This window comes from Aquarana catesbeiana, linkage group LG10 (assembly GCF_042186555.1).
Source record: "Aquarana catesbeiana isolate 2022-GZ linkage group LG10, ASM4218655v1, whole genome shotgun sequence".
NCBI lineage: Eukaryota > Metazoa > Chordata > Amphibia > Anura > Ranidae > Aquarana > Aquarana catesbeiana.
The window spans coordinates 15,550,119-15,569,913 of record NC_133333.1 but is presented as its reverse complement, the minus strand read 5'-3'; the positions used below and the strand labels follow the sequence as shown (position 1 = coordinate 15,569,913).

Genomic DNA, 19,795 nt, shown 5'->3' with positions numbered 1-19,795 from the left:
AATACTGTATAAATATAATTATATTAACTTTAAAAACACCAGCCAAAAGTATTTATCTTAAGAATTTTTTTAAAAAAAGTTCACGAAACGATAAAACATCTAAATTAAAACAACTTTTCTAGTTAAATACTGTATAAATATAATTATTATTAACTTTAAAAACACCAGCCAAAAGTATTTATGTTAAGAATTTTTTTTTTTTACATTCACGAAACTATCAAACATCTAAATTAAAAGAATTTTTCTAGTTAAATACTGTATAAATATAATTAATAGTAACTTTAAAAACACCAGCCAAAAGCATTTACAGTATCTTAAGAAATGTTTTTTAAAAAATTCACAAAACTATCAAACATCTAAATTAAACAAGAACGTTTCTAGTTTAATACTATATAAATATAATTATATTAACTTTAAAAACACCAGCCAAAAGTATTTATCTTAAGATTTTTTTTTTTTTTTTTAAATTCACGAAACTATCAAATATTTAAATTAAAATAACTTTTCTAGTTAAATACTGTATAAATATAATTATATTAACTTTAAAAACACCAGCCAAAAGCATTTACAGTATCTTAAGAAATGTTTTTAAAAAAAAATCACAAAACTATCAAACATCTAAATTAAACAAGAACTTTTCTAGTTAAATACTGTACAAATATAATTATATTAACTTTAAAAACACCAGCCAAAAGTATTTATCTTAAGAATTTTTTTTTTAATTCACGAAACTATCAAATATTTACATTAAAATAACTTTTCTAGTTAAATACTATATAAATATAATTATATTAACTTTAAAAACACCAGCCAAAAGTATTTATCTCAAGGAAAAAAAAGGTAAAGACATTTTTTTACAAAAAAATATATTATATTTATTCATGAACGCAAACACATATATTAAAAAAAAAATTATAATAATAAAGTATTAAAAATGATGGCTAAATATTTTATATATATAGTAAAAGTTAAAAAACACCAGCCAAAAGTTCTTAGCTTATAAAAATAAAAAAAGTAAATGCATTTAGAAAAAATGCTTTGGAAAAAAAAATATATATAAGCTAATAAAAAGTGTACAAATGTAAATGTGATGTATTTGCCATGAGTATGTTAATTTTTGTAAAATTATTAGTTACGATCTCGTTGCACTTACCAATGAACGTTTCAGTAAAATAAATTGTAATTGAATCGATGTTGAAAGCCCAGCGGCCGGTTACATTAACATTGGTGCCTGTCACCAGATTAGTCATGGAACTTGTCAGAGAGCCGGGAAGTGTGTAGTTACTTGTCCCATTGTATAGAGAAGCCTGCAGAGATAATTAATATTTAATTGTTAATAACGTAATTATCATATTTCAAAGAACAGGTCGTTATTGAGGGTGAAAGTCCCAAAATTGAACACACAAATTGGACATTTTTTATAGGTCAAAATTTTATTACATTTATTTTGTATTAGTAGTGGTAGATCATATAATGATCAGAACGGAAATCCTACGTGGTGATTCCATGTGCCTTTTGTACTACCCGCAATAAAAAGTTATGGATCCCTTTTAGATGCGTTGGACAGAATATGACCTCTGCTTATGGACTCTGGTTATGTCAAGAGGTTCTTTGCGGTTCTTCAATGCTTTAACCTAAACGTTTTATTATTCAGGATCCCAACCCAGCGGTCTAATGGACATGATGTGAAAAAGTATTCCTGGTGAAAGGCACTAGACCTACGGTAGGTGTCACTCCAAGCCTACCATGTTTGTATCCTGTTGGATCTCTTCTGCTTCAGATGCTGGTCCCAAAGGAGCAGGTGTAGCCCCATGCTTCCAACACTGCACCAGAGTCAGGCCACACTCTGATAAAGTCAATGGTGATAACATATAATAGTTCCAGCTTAAGCTCAGTCTCCACCCATTGGCCACACCCCTCTGTAACGCGTTTCATCCACATAGGGCTTAATCACCAAGGTGCAACGACTGAGCTGATGCCGGAGCTATTACATGTTATTATGATTGACATCATGGGGGTGCGGTCTGACATGGGTGCATCTGTGACATACACTATACTACCAAAAGTATTGGGACGCCTGCCTTTACACGCACATGAACTTTAATGGCATCCCAGTCTTAGTCTGTAGGGTTCAATATTGAGTTGGCCCACCCTTTGCAGCTATAACAGCTTCAACTCTTCTGGAAAGGCTGTCCACAAGGTTTAGGAGGGTGTCTATGGGAATGTTTGACCAATCTTCCAGAAGCACATTTGTGAGGTCAGGCACTGATATTGGACGAGAAGGCCTGGCTTGCAGTCTCCAATCTAATTCATCCCAAAGGTGTTCTATTGGGTTGAGGTCAGGACTCTGTGCAGGCCAGTCAAGTTCCTCCAGCCGAAACTTGCTCATCCATGTCTTTATGGACCTTGCTTTTTGCATTGGTCCAAATCACAGAGTCCTGGCACTTATGTTGGACGAGAAGGCTTGGCTTGCAGTCTCTGCTCTAATTCAACCCAAAGGTGTTCTATCGGATTGAGGTCAGGACTCTGTGCAGGCCAGTCAAGTTCCTCAACCCCGAACTCGCTCACCCATGTCTTTATGGACCTTGCGGCCGCATATTTGCATGCAATAGCGCTGACAGTGCTGTGCTCCCAGAACAGTGACCAGCGGCTCACGGAAAGTTTCCAAGCATGTGGCCACTGTGACAGCCAATCACGGTGGTCACATGGCCATAGGCTGCCTTCATTCTTCGTGACATAGATTCAACAAGGTGTTGGAAACATTCCTAAGAGTTTTTGGTCCATATTGACATGATAACATCACGCAGTTGCTGCAGATTTGTCGGCTGCACATCCATGATGCCAATCATGGTTCCACCACATCCCAAAAGTGCTCTATTGGATGGAGATCTGGTGAGTGTGGAGACCATTGGAGTACAGTGACCTCATGGAGACCATTGGAGTACAGTGACCTTCCTGCTGGAAGGAGCCATCAGAAGATGGGGACACTGTAGTCATAAAGGGATGGACATGGTCGGCAACAATACTCAGGTAGACCGTGGCATTTAAACAATGCTCAATTGGTACTAAGGGGCCCAAAGTGTGACAAGAAAATATCCCCCCCACCATTACACCACCCCCTCCAGCCTGAACTGTTGATACAAGGCAGGATGCACATCCATGATCCCAAGCTCCCATTTTACCACATCCATGATGCCAATCATGGTTCAACCACATCCCAAAGGTGTTCTATTGGATGAGATGTGGTGAGTGTGGAGGCCATTGGAGTACAGTGACCTCATTGTCCAGTGGTGAGATGATTGGAGCTTTGTGACATGGTGCATTATCCTGCTGGAAGATGCCATCAGAAGATGGGGACACTGTAGTCATAAAGGGATGGACATGGTCAGCAACAATACTCAGGTAGGCCATGGGATTTAAACAATGCTCAATTGGTACTAAGGGGCCCAAAGTGTGCCAAGAAAAAATCCCCCACACCATTACACCCCCACCACCAACCTGAACCGGTGATACAAAGCAGGATGGATCCATGCTTTCATGTTGTTTATGCAAAATTCTGACCCTACCACCAGAATGTTGCTGCTTGGTTTGAACTTCAGCAAGTCGTCTTCACCACGTCTTGATACCTTGAGTTACTGCCATGTGATTGGCTGATTAGCAATTTGTGTAACCAAGCAATTGAACAGGTGTACCTAATAAAGTGGCCGGTGAGTGTATATGTAAAGCACTGCATAAATTGATGGCTTTATATAAGTAGCTGTAATAAATAAACAAATAAATAATATGTTTAAGAAAATAGTAAAGGCATTAAAAACTACAGTTGTGCTCATAAGTTTACATACCCTGGCAGAATTTATGATTTCTTGGCCATTTTTCAGAGAATATGAATGATAACACAAAAACATTTCTTTCACTCATGGTCAGTGTTTGGCTGAAGCCATTTATTATCAATCAATAGGGATGAGCCGAACACTCCCCGGTTCGGTTCACATCCAGAACTTGCGAACAGGCAAAAAATTTGTTTGAACACGCAAACACCGTTAAAGTTTATGGGACACGAACATGAATAATCAAAAGTGCTAATTTTTAAGGCTTATATGCAAGTTATTGTCATAAAAAGTGTTTGGGGACCCGGGTCCTGCCCCAGGAGACATGTATCAATGCAAAAAAAGTTTTAAAAACGGCCGTTTTTTCGGGAGCAGTGATTTTAATAATGCTTAAAGTCAAACAATAAAAGTGTAATATTCCTTTAAATTTCGTACCTGGGGGTGTCTATAGTATGCCTGTAAAGGGGCGCATGTTTCCCGTATTTAGAACAGTCTGACAGCAAAATGGCATTTCTAAAGGAAAAAAAGTAATTTAAAACTACTCGCGGCTATTGCATTGCCGGTCCGACAATACACATAAAAGTTCATTGATAAAAACGGCATGGGAATTCCCCACAGGGGAACCCCGAACCAAAATTTAAAAAAAAAAAGGCATGGGGGTCCCCCTAAATTCCATACCAGGCCCTTCAGGTCTGGTATGGATATTAAGGGGAACCCCGCCTCAAAAATTAAAAAAAAATGGCATGGGGTCCCCCCAAAAATCCAAACCAGACCCTTATCCGAGCACGCAACCTGGCAGGCCGCAAGAAAAGAGGGGGGATGAGAGAGCGCCCCCCCTCCTGAACCGTACCGGGCCACATGCCCTCAACATTGGGAGGGTGCTTTGGGTTAGCCCCCAAAGCACCTTGTCCCCATGTTGATGGAAAGAAGGGCCTCATCCCCACAATCCTTGCCCAGTGGTTGTGGGGGTCTGCAGGCGGGGGGCTTATCAGAATCTGGACAAGGGGACCCCCAGATCCCGGCCCCTCCCTGTGTGAATTGGTAATGTGGTACAAATGTACCCCTACCATTTCACAAAAAAAGTCAAAAATGTTAAAAATCATTCGGTGTTCTTCTTCTTCCTCCATCTTCTTCTTCTCCATCTTCTTCTTCTACATATTCTTCTTCTCCATCTTCTTCTTCCTCCGCTCTTCTCATCCTGCATCTTCCACCAGCTTCTTCTCCGCCCTGTCCGCACGATCCGCCTCAGTGGGAGTGTTCCACCGTGTGACGCTTTGGTTCTTCTGACACTTCTTATATAACGGAGGGCGGGGCCACCTGGTGACCCCGCCCTCCTCTGACGCCACGGGGACTTCCCTATGGCTTTCCCCATGTTGTCAGAGGGGGGCGGGGTCACCTGGTTTAATTTTGGCGCGGGGTTCCCCTTGAAAACCATACCAGACCTTTGAGGGGGACCCCCTCGCCATTGTTTTTTTAATTTTGGCGCAGGGTTCCCCTTAATATCCGCCTGGTATGGAATTTAGGGGGACCCCCACGCCATTTGTTTTTTAAATTTTGGCCCGGGGTTCCCCTTAATATCCATACCAGAAGGGCCTGGTATGGAATTTAGGGGGACCCTCACGCATTTTTTATTTTAAATTTTGGTTCGGGGTTCCCCTGTGGGGAAATCCCATGCCGTTTTTATCAATGAACTTTTATGTGTATTGTCGGACCGACAATTCATTATAGCCGCGAGTAGTTTTAAATGTCTTTTTTTCCTTTAGAAATGTCATTTTTCTGTCAGACTGTTCTAAATACGGGAAACGTGCGCCCCTTTATAGGCATATTATAGACACCCCCAGGTATGAAATTTAAAGGGATATTACACTTTTATTGTTTCACTTTAAGCATTATTAAAATCACTGCTCCTGAAAAAACGTCAGTTTTTAAAACTTTTTTGCATTGATACATGTCCCCTGGGGCAGGACCCAGGTCCCCAAACACTTTTTATGATAATAACTTGCATATAAGCCTTTAAAATGAGCACTTTTGATTTCTCCCATAGACTTTTAAAGGGTGTTCCTCGGCTTCCGAATTTGCCGCAAACACCCCAAATTGTTCGCTGTTCGCCGAACGGGCGAACAGCCAATGTTCGTGTCTAACTCATGTTCGACCCGAACATAAAGCCCATCCCTATCAATCAACTGTGTTTACTCTTTTTAAATCACAATCACAACAGAAACTACCCAAATGACCCTGATTAAAAGTTTACATACCCTGGTGATTTTGGCCTGATAACATGCACACAAGTTTACACAAAGGGGTTTGAATGGCTATTAAAACCATCCTCACCTGTGACCTGTTTGCTTGTAATTAGTGTGTGTGTATAAAAGGTCAATGAGTTTCTGGACTCCTGACAGACCCTTGCATCCTTCATCCAGTGCTGCACTGACGTTTCTGGATTCTGAGTCATGGGGAAAGCAAAAGAACTGTCAAAGTATCTCCGGGAAAGGGTAGTTGAACTGTATAAAACAGGAAAGGGATATAAAAAGATATCCAAGGAACTGAGAATGCTAATCAGCAGTGTTCAAACTCTAATCAAGAAGTGGAAAATGAGGTGTTCTGTCGAAATCACGGTCAGGTAGACCAACTAAGATTTCAGCCACAACTGCCAGAAAAACTGTTCGGGATGCAAAGAAAAACCCACAAATAACTTCAAGTGAAATACAGGACTCTCTGAAAACATGTGGTGTGGCTGTTTCAAGATGTACAATAAGGAGGCACTTGAAAAAATATGGGCTGCATGGTCAAGGCAGGGCTGTGTTTTGGCCTAGGCCAACAAGGCCTAGGCCTAGGGCGGCACTTTGCGGGGGGCGGCGAAAAGGGCCGCCCCCCCGCATGAGAGGAAGCCCCCCCACCCGTCTTGCCGATTCCCGGCTCCCGCTGTCGCCTCCCGCACACATGCAGCCCAAGGCAGCTGGCTTTCTGTAGCGGCGCCGCGGTGTATGGGCGTGCTTGGCAGAGGGTGGGGGCGTGTACCTCACGCCCCCCCACTCTCTGCCAAGCACACCCATACACCGTGGTGCCGCTACAGAAAGCCGGCCGCCGTGGGCTGCATGTGTGCGGGAGGCGGCATCCGGGAATCGGCAAGACAGGTGGGGGGGGTGTTTCTCATGCGGGGGGGGGCGGCGTGTGTCACTCGCTCCTCTATAATCAGCAGGTGACAGGTGGAGCCTTAAGCTCCGCCTACCCTCCCCTGCAGTGAATCTTCTCCTCGGCCCTGGGGCGGGATCTGGCTGTGACGTCAGATAGAGGAGAGAGAGGAGCACGAGGGAAACCCCCAGGACAGCAGGTATAATGATTAAATAAATTATATCAGTGTTATGGGCACTGGCAGTGGCAGCATTTGATGGGCACAGTGTTAGCATTTGATGGGCACAGTGGCTACGTTTGATGGGCACAGTGTTAGCATTTGATGGGCACAGTGGCTACGTTTGATGGGCACAGTGTTAGCATTTGATGGGCACAGTGTTAGCATTTGATGGGCACAGTGGCTACGTTTGATGGGCACAGTGGCTGCAATTGATGGGCACAGTGGCTACGTTTGATGGGCACAGTGGCATTTGATGGGCACAGTGTTAGCATTTGATGGGCACAGTGTTAGCATTTGATGGGCACAGTGGCTACGTTTGATGGGCACAATGGCTGCGTTTGATGACACAATGGCTACATTTGATGGCACAGTGGATGCGTTTGATGGGCACAGTGGATGCGTTTGATGGGCACAGTGGCTGCGTTTGATGGGCACAGTGGCTGCAATTGATGGGCACAGTGTTAGCATTTGATGGGCACAGTGTTAGTATTTGATGGGCACAGTGGCTACGTTTCATGGGCACAGTGGCTACGTTTGATGGGCACAGTGGCTGCGTTTGATGGCACAATGGCTGCGTTTGATGGCACAATGGCTACATTTGATGGCACAGTGGATGCGTTTGATGGGCACAGTGGATGCGTTTGATGGGCACAGTGGCTGCGTTTGGGCACAGTGGCTGCGTTTGATGGGGCACAGTGGCTGCGTTTGATGTGGCAAAGTGGCTGCAATTGATGGGCACAGTGGCTGCAATTGATGGGCACAGTGGCTGCAATTGATGGGCACAGTGGCTGCATTTGGCACAGTGGCAGCATTTGATGGGTACAGTGGCTGCGTTTGAGGGCACAGTGGCTGCGTTTGATGGGCACAGTGGCTGCGTTTGATGGGCACAGTGGCTGCGTTTGATGGGCACAGTGGCTGCATTTGATGGGGCACAGTGGCTGCATTTGATGGCACAGTGGCTGCATTTGATGGGGCACAGTGAGGCTGCAATTGATGGGCACAGTGAGACCCCCCCCCCCCCCATGATAGCAATAAAACTCAGCAGCTACAAATACTGTAGCTGCTGACTTTTAATATTAGGACACTTACCTGTCCCAGGGTCCAGCGATGTTGACACCTCAGCCGATTTTCGGATTGGCTCTCGGGTTTTACCACTATCATTCATGGTAAGGGAAACCGACCGGTTCCCTACTGCACATGTGCGAAGCGCGTTGCACTTTCTGAATGGCCCAGTGGAGGAAGGAGGAGGGGGGGCAAACTTCAAAGGGGACAGCGCAGGCTCCCGGAAGTGGGGAAGGGTACCTGTCAGAAACAGGTACCCGTTCCCCCCTGAAAGGTGCCAAATAAGCCTAAAGAGGAAGGGGCTTGGTTTACAGATGATAGGGTGGGTCTTAAACAGGAAGGGGTGTGGCCTCGACAGGATGGGGTGGGTCGTATTTAAATTAGGGGGGTGCATGCGTTTAGTCAGGCCTAGGGCAGCACAAAACCTAAATACACCACTGGGTCAAGGTGCCAGGAGAAAGCCATTATTACACAAATGCCACAAAGTATCCCGCTTACAATACGCCAAACAGCACAGATACAAGCCTCAAACCTTCTGGCACAAAGTCATTTGGAGTGATGAAACCAAAATTGAGCTTTTTGGCCACAACAATAAACACCACATTTGGAGAGGAGTCAACAAGGCCTATGATGAAAGGTACACCATTCCTACTGTGAAACACAGAGGTGGGTCATTGATGTTTTGGGGATGTGTGAGCTACAAAGGCACAGGAAATTTGGTCAAAACTGATGGCAAGATGAATGCAGTATGTTATCAAAAAATACTGGAGGAACATTTGCATTCATCAGCCATGGAGCTGCGCATGGGACGTACTTGGACATTCCAAAATGACAATAAACCAAAACACAAGGCCATGTCGACCTGTCATTGGCTACAGCAGAATAAAGTGAAGGTTCTGGAGTGGCCATCTCAGTCTCTTGACTGAGCCACTCTGGGGAGATCTCAAACATTCAGTTCATGCAAGACAGCCCAAGGATTTCCAGGAACTGGAGGCTTTTTGCCAAGAGGAATGGGCAGCTTTACCATCAGAGAAGATAAAGAGCCTCATCCACAAATACCACAAAAGACTTCAAGCTGTCATTGATGTTAAAGGGGGCAATACACAGTATTAAGAACTGGGGTATGTAAACTTTTGATCAGGGTCATTTGGGTAGTTTCTGTTGTGATTATGATTTAAAAAGAGTAAACACAGTTGATTGACAATAAATGGCTTCAGCCAAACACTAACCACGAGTGAAAGAAAATTTTTTGTGTTATCATTCATATTCTCTGAAAAATGGCCAAGAAATCATAAATTCTGCCAGGGTATGTAAACTTATGAGCACAGCTGTATATAGACTGCAGTAGGATGCAAATGAATGTCATAAACAGATATTAAAATTTACAAAAATAAGATGCACAATCTTTGTGTTCGCATACTCACCAATGCATAGGGACCATTCAGGTAACTTGGCCACTGCAGGGCCTCATAATTAAATAATGCAAATGTGAGTTTCCCATCAGAAATCAGGACAACTTGAAAAGTGTTCCTCTGAAAGCGAAGAACCATAAATTAACCAACCTCACATAATACTTATTACTATTTATTATTATTAAAAGTTTTCACATTCTTTCCAGTAGCGTACTGCCATTGAATTTCCACAGCCATTATTTGTAAAAGCAACTCTTTTTGGGCTAAGAAGTAACAAGATAGACCTGAACTCAAAAAGTGAAGATTTCCTATTTCATAGGTAACAGATACTTCCTGAACTTCTGGTTCCCAGGCACTCCTAGGTCTCATAGTGGTACATCAGTGTCAGATTAGCTAAGGTACTCCTGCCTCTAACTACAGATCTAACCAGATTTGGAGTAATATTTGATGATGTCACTACTGTGCTCCTCACTGTTCTCTTTGCTGAAGAGGAAGATGTACCCGAGGAACTGCAGTGCAAGGATCTCTCTGCTTTTGCTTCATCCGTTCTGTGGATATGTGCTTACATCCTACATCAGCCCTGCCCCTTAATCATGCTGCTTCATCATTACCCTTCTAAAGATCAGATCACCAGTCATCAAGAGGGCAGCTCTGACAAAAGGAACCAAACTTCTCCCTCTTTACCAAGATGGCCACCTCCACACAAGGCATGGTAAGCCATGAATTGGGAAAAAGATGGATTTAGAAAGCCTATATGAGTATCGGTGACTATCTCTTTTTTGTGGTTTTCCTCAGTATTGGTCATCTTTAAATATAAAAATGAAAATGAAATAATAATAACAAGTGCTTGGTGGCTGCAGACAGATTAAAGTCACAGAGGTCTTTTCCCACATTGTTTCTGCTTAGTACTGTTGCCCTATTGCCAAGATGCCCCATGAAATTAACCTTAAAGTGGAGTTCCGCAGATTTTTTTTTTTTTTTGTAAAGTCATCAGCTACAAATGCTGCAGCTGCTGACTTCTAAAATATAATAGAGGGGTAGCAGTGATTTTTTCACAGTCCCAACATCAAAATATACGGATACAAAAAGAGAGGGGTTCCCCTTGGGGTAGGACTTTAACGGCACTTGAATAGGAGTCACAAAACAATTCGATAGGAAAATAATCATATATTTATTTAGAAAATATAAAGAATTAGATGCTTTACTGACGCGTTTCGGAGTCCACAAGAGATACTCTACCCCTGAGGAAGGAGTATCTCTTGTAGACTCTGAAACGCATTACGTGAAGGATCAAATTCAATTGCCATCTATTTAGACTACTTGCGATATCAGTTATGGTTGATATGTACACTCCATGATTTATGCTTTGATCTTTTTATTTTTGAAATAAATATATGATTATTTTTCTATCTAATTATTTTGTGACTCCTGTTCAAGTGCCGTTAAAGTCCTACCCCAAGGGCAACTCCTCTCTTTTGTATGACTTTTAAAATATGGACACTTACCTGTCCAGGGCGCCCGCGATTTCGGCTCCCGAAGCCGATCTGTCCCTCGACTCTGGGGTGGGGGCGCCGCCATCTTCAGTAAGGGAATCAGGAAGTGAAACCTTGCAGCTTCACAGCCTGGTTCCCTACTGCACATGCGCGAGTCGCTCTGCGCGATCCCACTGGTCCCTGCTGTCTTCTGGGACCTGTGTGTCTCCCAGAACACAGCGGGGGGGACGGAGGAGGCGCCAGACATGGCATAGATATCCGCGGATACTGTGGCTATCTATGCCCGGAAGTGGGAGCAGATACCTGGATTAGACAGGTATCTGCTCCCCCCTAAAAAGTGCCAAATGTGACACCAAAGGGGGGGAGGATTTTGAAAAGCGGAAGTTCAATTTTTGGGTGGAACTCCGCTTTAAAAGGGGGATTGAAACTCAAGACTAAAAATGTAATATATTGCAGCTTACAAATCATGAGATCTGGTGGCTGCATTTGTTTTCTTTTTTGTTTTTTAGTCTTTTTCCCTTTGTTTTCACCTGGTAAACTGGCCAGCAACACACCTCCCCTATTAAAGAGCCCCCACTCTGAATGAAGGCAACAGGGGGTACTTTTGGACTGCGGAATTGGCATTCTGGGGGGAGGGGAGTATTAGACGTACTTGCAGATTTAAAAACACTAAAAAATTGAAGCCGAAATCCAGCTAACACTACAGTTAGACAAGAAGTTACAGCAACAGTATTTTTTTTTTCCTGGAGAGTCTATTGTTGCTGGCTGCTGGGAGATTTAATGTAGCTGGGGGGATCTATTGTGGGGGGGTCTATTGTTTCTGGGGAGGTCTATTGTTGCTAGGGAGGTCTATTATGGCTGGGAGGGTCTTATGGTGCTGGCTTTTGGAGGGTCTATTGATAATGGCTCCTGGGTAGGGTTGCCACCTGTCCAGGATTCACCCGGACAGTCCAGGTTTTGGACCATGTGTACGGGTTTCAGACTGCATGAAACACATTTATTCACACTGAACTGTGGCTAACTGTCCCGGGCAGGAGAAACACTCTACTACCCTCCCTCCCCCCCAGTCAGGGGGATCTCTGCCCCTCCACAGAGTCGTGCGATCTGTTGATTCGTCACACAGAGCACCAATTTAGAAAAGGGAGGAAATTCCTCCATCCACCTAATTTGTGTGGATAGAGGAATATTTTTTTTTGCATTCAGTCCACAAATCGTATGTATTGGAAGAGTTTCATTTTTTAATTATTGTTCTGAGGTTTATACATGTCTGTGAGAGACTTACTTGTGGCTCAGCATTGTAAGCATATTTTATGGGTAAAAGAATGTTCGGGATTGGCTTGCAGAAAAGGTGGCAACCCTACTCCTGGGAGATCTATTATTGCTGGAAAGGGAGTATTTTTGCTGTGGTAGATCTACTGTTACTGGGGGGGGGTTGTTGTTTTGTTGCAGGGAGGTCTATTGTTGCTAGATGGATGAATTGTTGCTGGGGGATCTATAATTGCTGGGGGGAATCTATTAATGCTGGGGGGGGAGTTATTGTTGCTGGGGGGATCTATTGCTGTTAAATGGTCTATTGTTGCTGGCTTCAGGGGATCTACTTTATTGGTTTTCTTGTTATCATTAGCAATTACAATATAGTAAGCATTATTTAGCACCACAAAAGGAATTACTCTAAAAGGTAAATACTGGAAGGGGTTGTCGGGGGGTGGGACAAAGGGAAGGTGCTTGGAGGTGGGTAGGGTGCAGAGACAAGGGGTAACCTATTTACTGAGAAAAAAAGCCCTGTTTGTCACCAAGAATGGCACTGCGAGAAACAGAGCAGTAAAAACTGACAGGGGTTCTATATCACCCATTCTCAACCAGGGTTCCTTCAGATGTTGCTAGGGGTTCCTTAAGCAGTGGCTGATTGACCTCCCATATGATAGTGCTTGCATAGTTCTAGGGCCAACACTGCTTGGCAAAGCCAGCAGCAGGACACCACCACTGTACGGGTTCTATATTTCCTATTGACTAACAATATATAAAACTTTTTTTCCCATCAGCCTCAGATAACTTCATTTCAGTAAGAGGTCTCTGAGACCTGCACATTATTTTAGGGGTTCCCCTTGAGATACGCATTATGGGGGAGATTTACTAAAGCTGGAGCACTCACAATCTAGTGTAGCTGTGCATGGTAGCCAATCAGCTTCTAACTTCAGCTTGTTCAATTAAGCTTTGATAATAAAACCTGGAAGCTGATTGGTTTCTATGCAGAACTGCACCAGATTTTGCAAACTCCAGTTTTAGTAACCCCCTCATGTGTCGAGTTTTTGTATTGCACATCATTTCTCCACACTGTCCTCTCTCCATTCCTACAAGCCTGGTCTCCTTCTGTGGAAGAACGTTTGCCTTTTGCTAGTCTAGAGGAAATACCTGAGTAGTCTTAGATCCGTGAAACATAACCTTTTCCCACGTTGCCACAAAAATCCATGTAGCGTTAAATTTGTAGAGACGAAAATACGTTTTAAGCTGTGATGTTGCCCAGACTAGAAGGTCGCTGTCGTTGGTCTGGCGATAGTAGATTAAACCCTCTTGGGTGTTATCCACATCAGACCAAAAAGGAGCCAAGAATGGGTAGCTCACAGTTTGACTTGGGGGCCTGTAATCAGTGATGTTAAATTTGAGTGACAGAAATCCATTGTTGTTCATCTGTCGAGAGAGAAAAATAGCATCTTTACAAGTTTCTATAGGACAGCTCTTAGTATGTGCTAAGATACCTAAACTGTTACTGGCTTAGATGTGAATGCACTCACATAGAATGAAGAGTACATCTCTCCAAAGAATGGAACATTGGTAGTTAGGGTTAGTTGTGGTGGCCCTCCATCATCATCCTGTGGACTGAGATAGTCAACCTTCGATCCATAGGGATAGAGAAGATCTGAAAAGTTAATTGATGGAAAAATATTGATGTATTTAATAAGTACAAGGATAGAAAGCATATTTGATTTTAATAAAGGAAGCAAAGGGGTTGATTTACTAAAACTGGAGAGTGCCAAATCTGGCGCAGCTGCGCATGGTAGCCAATCAGCTTCTAACTTCAGCTTGTTCAAATAAGCTTTGACCAAAAAAAAAAAAACAAAACAAAACTGGAAACTGATTGGTTTCTATGCAGAGCTGCCCCCGATTTTGCACTCTCCAGTTTTAGTAAATCAACCCCAAAATGTTTATATATTAAACACCTGGTTTCATGAGAAGGCCCATGAGGGCTCCTTATTATTTGCATGGAGCTCCAGTGGTGAAATACACTATATGGCTAAAAGTGTTTGGGCGCTTGATCATCATACCTACCACTGTAGGGTCCAAAGTATATGAAGACCCCTCCAGATTATCGAGTATTCAGATGTTGCAAATGAAGAACACAAAGACATTTTAGAAAATGTTGCACATCCGATCTTGTGTCAACAGTTTGGGGCGAGAGCCGTTTCTGTTCCACCATGACTCCTTTGTAATCTCTCATCTTGACTGTTGCAACCTCTTCTCGTAGGCCTACCTCTACACAGGCTACCCCCTCCCCACCTTCAGTCTATCCTGAATGCTGCTGCCAGACTCATCCACCATACCAAGTGCTCAATGGCAGACACTCTGCCAATCCCTTCATGGCTTCCAATTGTCCAGCGAATTAAATTCAAAATATTACCGCCATACAAACAAAGCCATCCACAACTCTGCCCCAAGCTACTTCACCAATCTTGTCTCCAAATATCACCCAAACTGCCATCTCCATTCTTCCCTAGACCTCCTGCTCTCTAGCTCCCTTGTCTCTTTCTCCCAAGCTTTTCTCCAGGACTTCTCCAGAGCATCTCCCCCCCCATCTGGGACACTCTGCCTTAATCTGTCCAGCTATGTCCTGCTCTGGTCACCTTTAGGTGGTCCCTGAAAATGCATCTTTTTATGGGAAGCCTATCCCACCACCACCTGACAACTGAACTTTTAATTCTTCCTTTAGCTCATCCCTCACAGTTATTACCCCACCCTATTAGATTGTAAGCTCTTATGAGCAGGGCCCTCTTAAAGTGATATTAAAGTCTCAGTTTGCCAAGTGACCCCTCACCAAGCAGTTTGCTATGAGGGCACCCGAGCGGAGCTATTGCTCTGTGTGTCCATTCAGGTTGCGCCCCACCCCCTCTTTCTCCTCATTGGCTCACTGACCCATTGTGATTTACAGCACAGGAGCCAGTGGTGCTGGGCTGCTGTCTCAACCAATGAGGAGGGAGAGTCCTGGGCAACCGAGACTCTCCTGCAATATCGCTAAATCGAGATGGGCTCCGGAAAGTTTAAGGGGGGCTGAGGGAGGCTGCTGCACACAGAAGGTTTCTTTATCTTAATGCATAGAATGCATTAAGATAAAAAAATCCTTCTGACTTTACAACCCCTTTAACTTGGTAACTGTACTGTCTCCCTTGGCAAACTGATGATGCTATATAAATCGTGTATAATAACAATATACTGATAAAAACTTGCCCCTGTATACAAAGCCAGCTCCATAAAGACATGGTTTGACCAGGTGACATTACATTTTAGGATATTAGTTTTTAAACAGGCTTATTAATCTATTTTATATAATTCTTATCTTTTTTTTTTATTCTTTGAGTATTATGTAAAATATACACTATATTGTCACGCACATGAACTTTATTGGCGTCTTAGTCCGTAGTGATTAATATTGAGTTGGCCCATAACAGCTTCAACTCTTCTGGGAAGGCCGTCCACAAGGTTTAGGAGTGTGTCTATTGGAATGTTTGACCATTCTTCCAGAAGAGCATTTGTGAGGTCAGGCACTGATATTGGACGAGAAGGCCTGGTTCGAAATTCATCCCAAAGGTGCTCTATCGGGTTGAGGTCAGGAATCTGTGAAGGCCGGTTAAGTTCCTCCACCCCAAACTCGCTTATCCATGTCTTTATGGACCTTGCTTTGTGCACTGGTGCGCAATCATGTTGGAACAGGAAGGGGCCATCCCCAAACTGTTCCCACAAACTTGGGAGCATGAAATTGTCCAAAATGTCTTGCTATGCCGACGCCAGTTCACTGGAACTAAGGGACCAAACCCAACACCTGAAAAAAACCCCACACCATAATCTCCCCTCCACCAGTGCACAAAACAAGGTCCATAAAGACATGGATGAGCGAGTTTGGGGTGGAGGAACTTGACTGGCCTGCAGAGAGCCCTGACCTCAACCCGATAGAACAGCTTTGGGATGAATTAGAGTGGAGACTGCAAGCCAGATCTTCTCGTCCAACACCAGATCTGATCTCGCAAATGCTCTTCTGGAAGGATGGTCAAACATTTCCATAGACACACTCCTAAACCTTGTGGACAGCCTTCCCAGAAGAGTTGAAGCTGGAATGCAGATTATGAGCCAGCTCTTCTCTTCCACCATCAGTACCTGACCTCACAAATGCTATTTTGGCTGAATTAGCACAAATTCCCACAGACACGCTCCAAAATCTTGTCCAAAGCCTTCCTAGAAAAGTGGAGGATAGTATAGCCCCAATAGGTGGACTACCCCAACATAAATGTTGAGTGTTTTGCAATGGGATGCCCAACAAGTACGTATACTTTTGACCGATATGTAAGATGTTCTCAATTAGTGAATATTCATAAAAATTATATTATGTACCGCTGAACGATTATTACTGTCATTAAATGATCGGGTGAACTGATTACCTGACCCCAGAGTGTAAGCAGTCGTTGATGCAGTCGTTGATGCAGTCGTTGATGCAGTTGTTACTATTGCGTCACCTCCTGCTTGAGTGATCTCAACTAAAAAGGAAAGAAGAAAAAGTGAACCCTTACCTGTTGAAACAATCCATTCAGTTTAAAGTGGTAGTAATCTCTGTTCTACCACTTTTACCTACAGGTAAGCCTATAGTAAGTCATATCTGTAGGTAGTGTGCAAGTTTACTTATGTAGCTGGAGGATGCTAATCCAGAAGTGAGACCGGGGGTAGATGTCAGCCCTCTCAGTGGTGATAGCGTGGCACTGGAGGGCTTCATTCTAAGGTAAGTCTCTCAGAATGTGCTAGCACGCAAAGCATACTAGCACATTATGACATTGCCTTGCAGGGATTTTTTTGTTCTTCAACAACTGTGGTTTACTACCGTTTTAAATAGAAATGAAAGGCAAAACATTTGTGTGTACTATATATATATATATATATATATATATATATAGATCTATCTATCTATCTATCTATCTATCTATCTATCTATCTATCTATCTATCTATCTATCTATCTATCTATCTATCTATCTCATATCTATCTATCTATCTATCTATCTATCTATCTATCTATCTATCTATCTATCTATCTATCTATCTCATATCTATCTATCTATCTCATATCTATCTATCTATCTATCTATCTATCTATCTATCTATCTATCTATCTATCTATCTATCTCATATCTATCTATCTATCTATCTATCTATCTATCTATCTATCTATCTATCTATCTATCTATCTATAAATAACAAATTATAAGGGAAGTGGAGACTGCAGAGATTGGGGTGGGGTGGGGGGGGGGGGGTGTTGTTGGTAAGATGCAGAGAGAGAGAACAGGTTGCACAGGGGGATGTGTCAGCATAAGTCTTGGCCATTGGAGGACAGACAGGCTGTGCTCCCAGTACAGTCAGAGAACTGATAAGGCTGGGATAAATGTGCTCTCATGCCTATGGTCAGTTTGCAATAGAAAACCAGACACCCAATGTGATTGGATCTAAAATAAGGTATGTGTTAAAAAGGAAAAGGTTTTACTTAAAAATGTCATTAGCGTACATATGAGGGGGAAGAAGGGAACCAGGGAAACCAAAATATTAGCAGACTAAACTTCAGTTTTGAAGTATATGTAAACCCTTACATTGTAAAACAACCCATTCAGTATAAAATAGAAATGAAAGACAAGTAGATTTACTTTCAAATTATCCTAAAGAAATGTTGAAAATTTGTTCATCAGAACAGTCTTTCTTGCCATCATATAGTTAAGTCATTTCATTGGAAAGCCCTTAAAATTCTATCCAGATCCTCTACTTGAATGGAATCCCAGAGGTTTTAACCACTTGCCGCCCGCCCACCGTCAAATGACAGAAGATCGGTGCGGCTCACGTTCTGGGAGGACATCATATGACAGCGCCTCAGAACGGCCGCTCTCACGTGCCTGCGGGGGCGTGCAGCGCGGAGAATATGGCTGCGCCATGTTCCTAGGATGCAGATCTCTGTAAAGAGCTGATGACGCGGCTCTTTAACCATGTGATTGGCTGTGTCCAATCACAGCCGGTCACATGTAAAAGCGGAAGTGCCAGTAACTGACACAGTGTGTGGTGAGGAGAGCCGATCAGCGGCATCTTCCCGCAGGGGAGACCAGGGCAGGTAATCAGAACACTAGGACAGAGCGCCTACGATTAAATAGTTAAGTTATCAAGTATAAAGTACCATCATCCCAACAATCTACTACAAAAGAAGGCAGGGAGTAGGGAGTGCCGCAGTTCGCTGCTTCTGTCGGCAGGTGTCCCAACCCCCCACACACAGGGAAAAACACAGGGGACTATTTCGGTACTGAAGGTAGTAGGGTATTAGTACAAAAGGGTGAAGAAGAGATAATAGGATAAAAACTATATTTTTAATAGAAATCCATTTTAAAAGAATGTATATAACACAATAATGCAATGACATATACAGTTGCAATACAGGACAAGGCAATATATACAACCGCATGAATTGCATCCAGTAATAACAGAGATTGTAACAATGACTTGGATTCTCGACCGGTTTCGCGGTATTCACCGCTTCCTCAGGAGAGTAAAGTCTAAAATGTAGCATAAAAAACAAATAAATATACAAAGATTCACAGATGCGTAAAGTTTTTGTAATGGTGGCAGCGAGGTCATTGAAATTACATTGACAATAATATACAGGTTGAATAAAGAAAGGACAGGCTCACCCGCTCAGGTATTCTCTGTAGATATATGGGGCCCCATACAATTCCCCCTGCGACGAACACAGGGGATAACAGAACAGCCTCTGGTGGGTAAAATATTTAGGTAATTGGTATATGTGTGGGTCATTAAACCACAACACAGAGTAAGGCGTGAAAAAGTAGAGGGGTACCCATAAAATACCTCTAAGTTTGGAACCCAGTGTGCAAAGAACAGAAACTAGAAATTAGAGTAGTTAAGGGAAAAAAGGAAGAGAGAGAAAAAGAAAGAAGAAGGGAGGAAGGTAATAGGAAGGAGGGGCGGGGGGGAAAAATGGGGGGGGGGGGAAGGGGGGGGGAAGGGGGGGGAAGGGGGGGAAGAAGGAAGGGGAAGGACAGGGAAGGGGGGAGGGGTTGGGGGAGGGGGAGGAGGAGGAGGGGGAGGGGGAAGTGGGAAAAGGGGGGGCGGGGCGGGAAGGAGGGAGGGGGAAACCGGGGGGGGAGGGAACGGGGGGGGTTTTTGGGGGAAAAAAAGGGAGGAGAGAGGGGGGGAAAAAGTGGGCGAGTGGGGAGGGGGGGGGGGGGAGAGGGAAAGGAAAGATAGGAGGATAGAGTGGTGAGCAGGGCCTAGGATTAGGTCCAAGTGAAAATTAGGCAAGGCTGAAAGAAAAGGAAGGAGAATGCACGCAGGTAATAGG

General features: G+C 43.4%; 1 protein-coding gene across 1 annotated transcript in view; it reads right to left on the bottom strand.

The window, feature by feature from the left end:
- Nucleotides 1-1,046: 1,046 nt before the first annotated feature.
- LOC141109800 (sushi, nidogen and EGF-like domain-containing protein 1) overlaps nucleotides 1,047-19,795 on the bottom strand; it is a 27,942-nt gene continuing 9,193 nt past the window's right edge. Inside the window, exons 3-7 of the mRNA XM_073601072.1 lie at nucleotides 16,852-16,947; nucleotides 13,939-14,063; nucleotides 13,559-13,834; nucleotides 9,666-9,773; nucleotides 1,047-1,307 (exon numbers count right to left, since the gene is read on the bottom strand). Coding sequence (XP_073457173.1) covers nucleotides 1,062-1,307; nucleotides 9,666-9,773; nucleotides 13,559-13,834; nucleotides 13,939-14,063; nucleotides 16,852-16,947 — 851 coding nt within the window. The 3' untranslated portion in view covers nucleotides 1,047-1,061. The remainder of the gene's footprint in view (nucleotides 1,308-9,665; nucleotides 9,774-13,558; nucleotides 13,835-13,938; nucleotides 14,064-16,851; nucleotides 16,948-19,795) is intronic.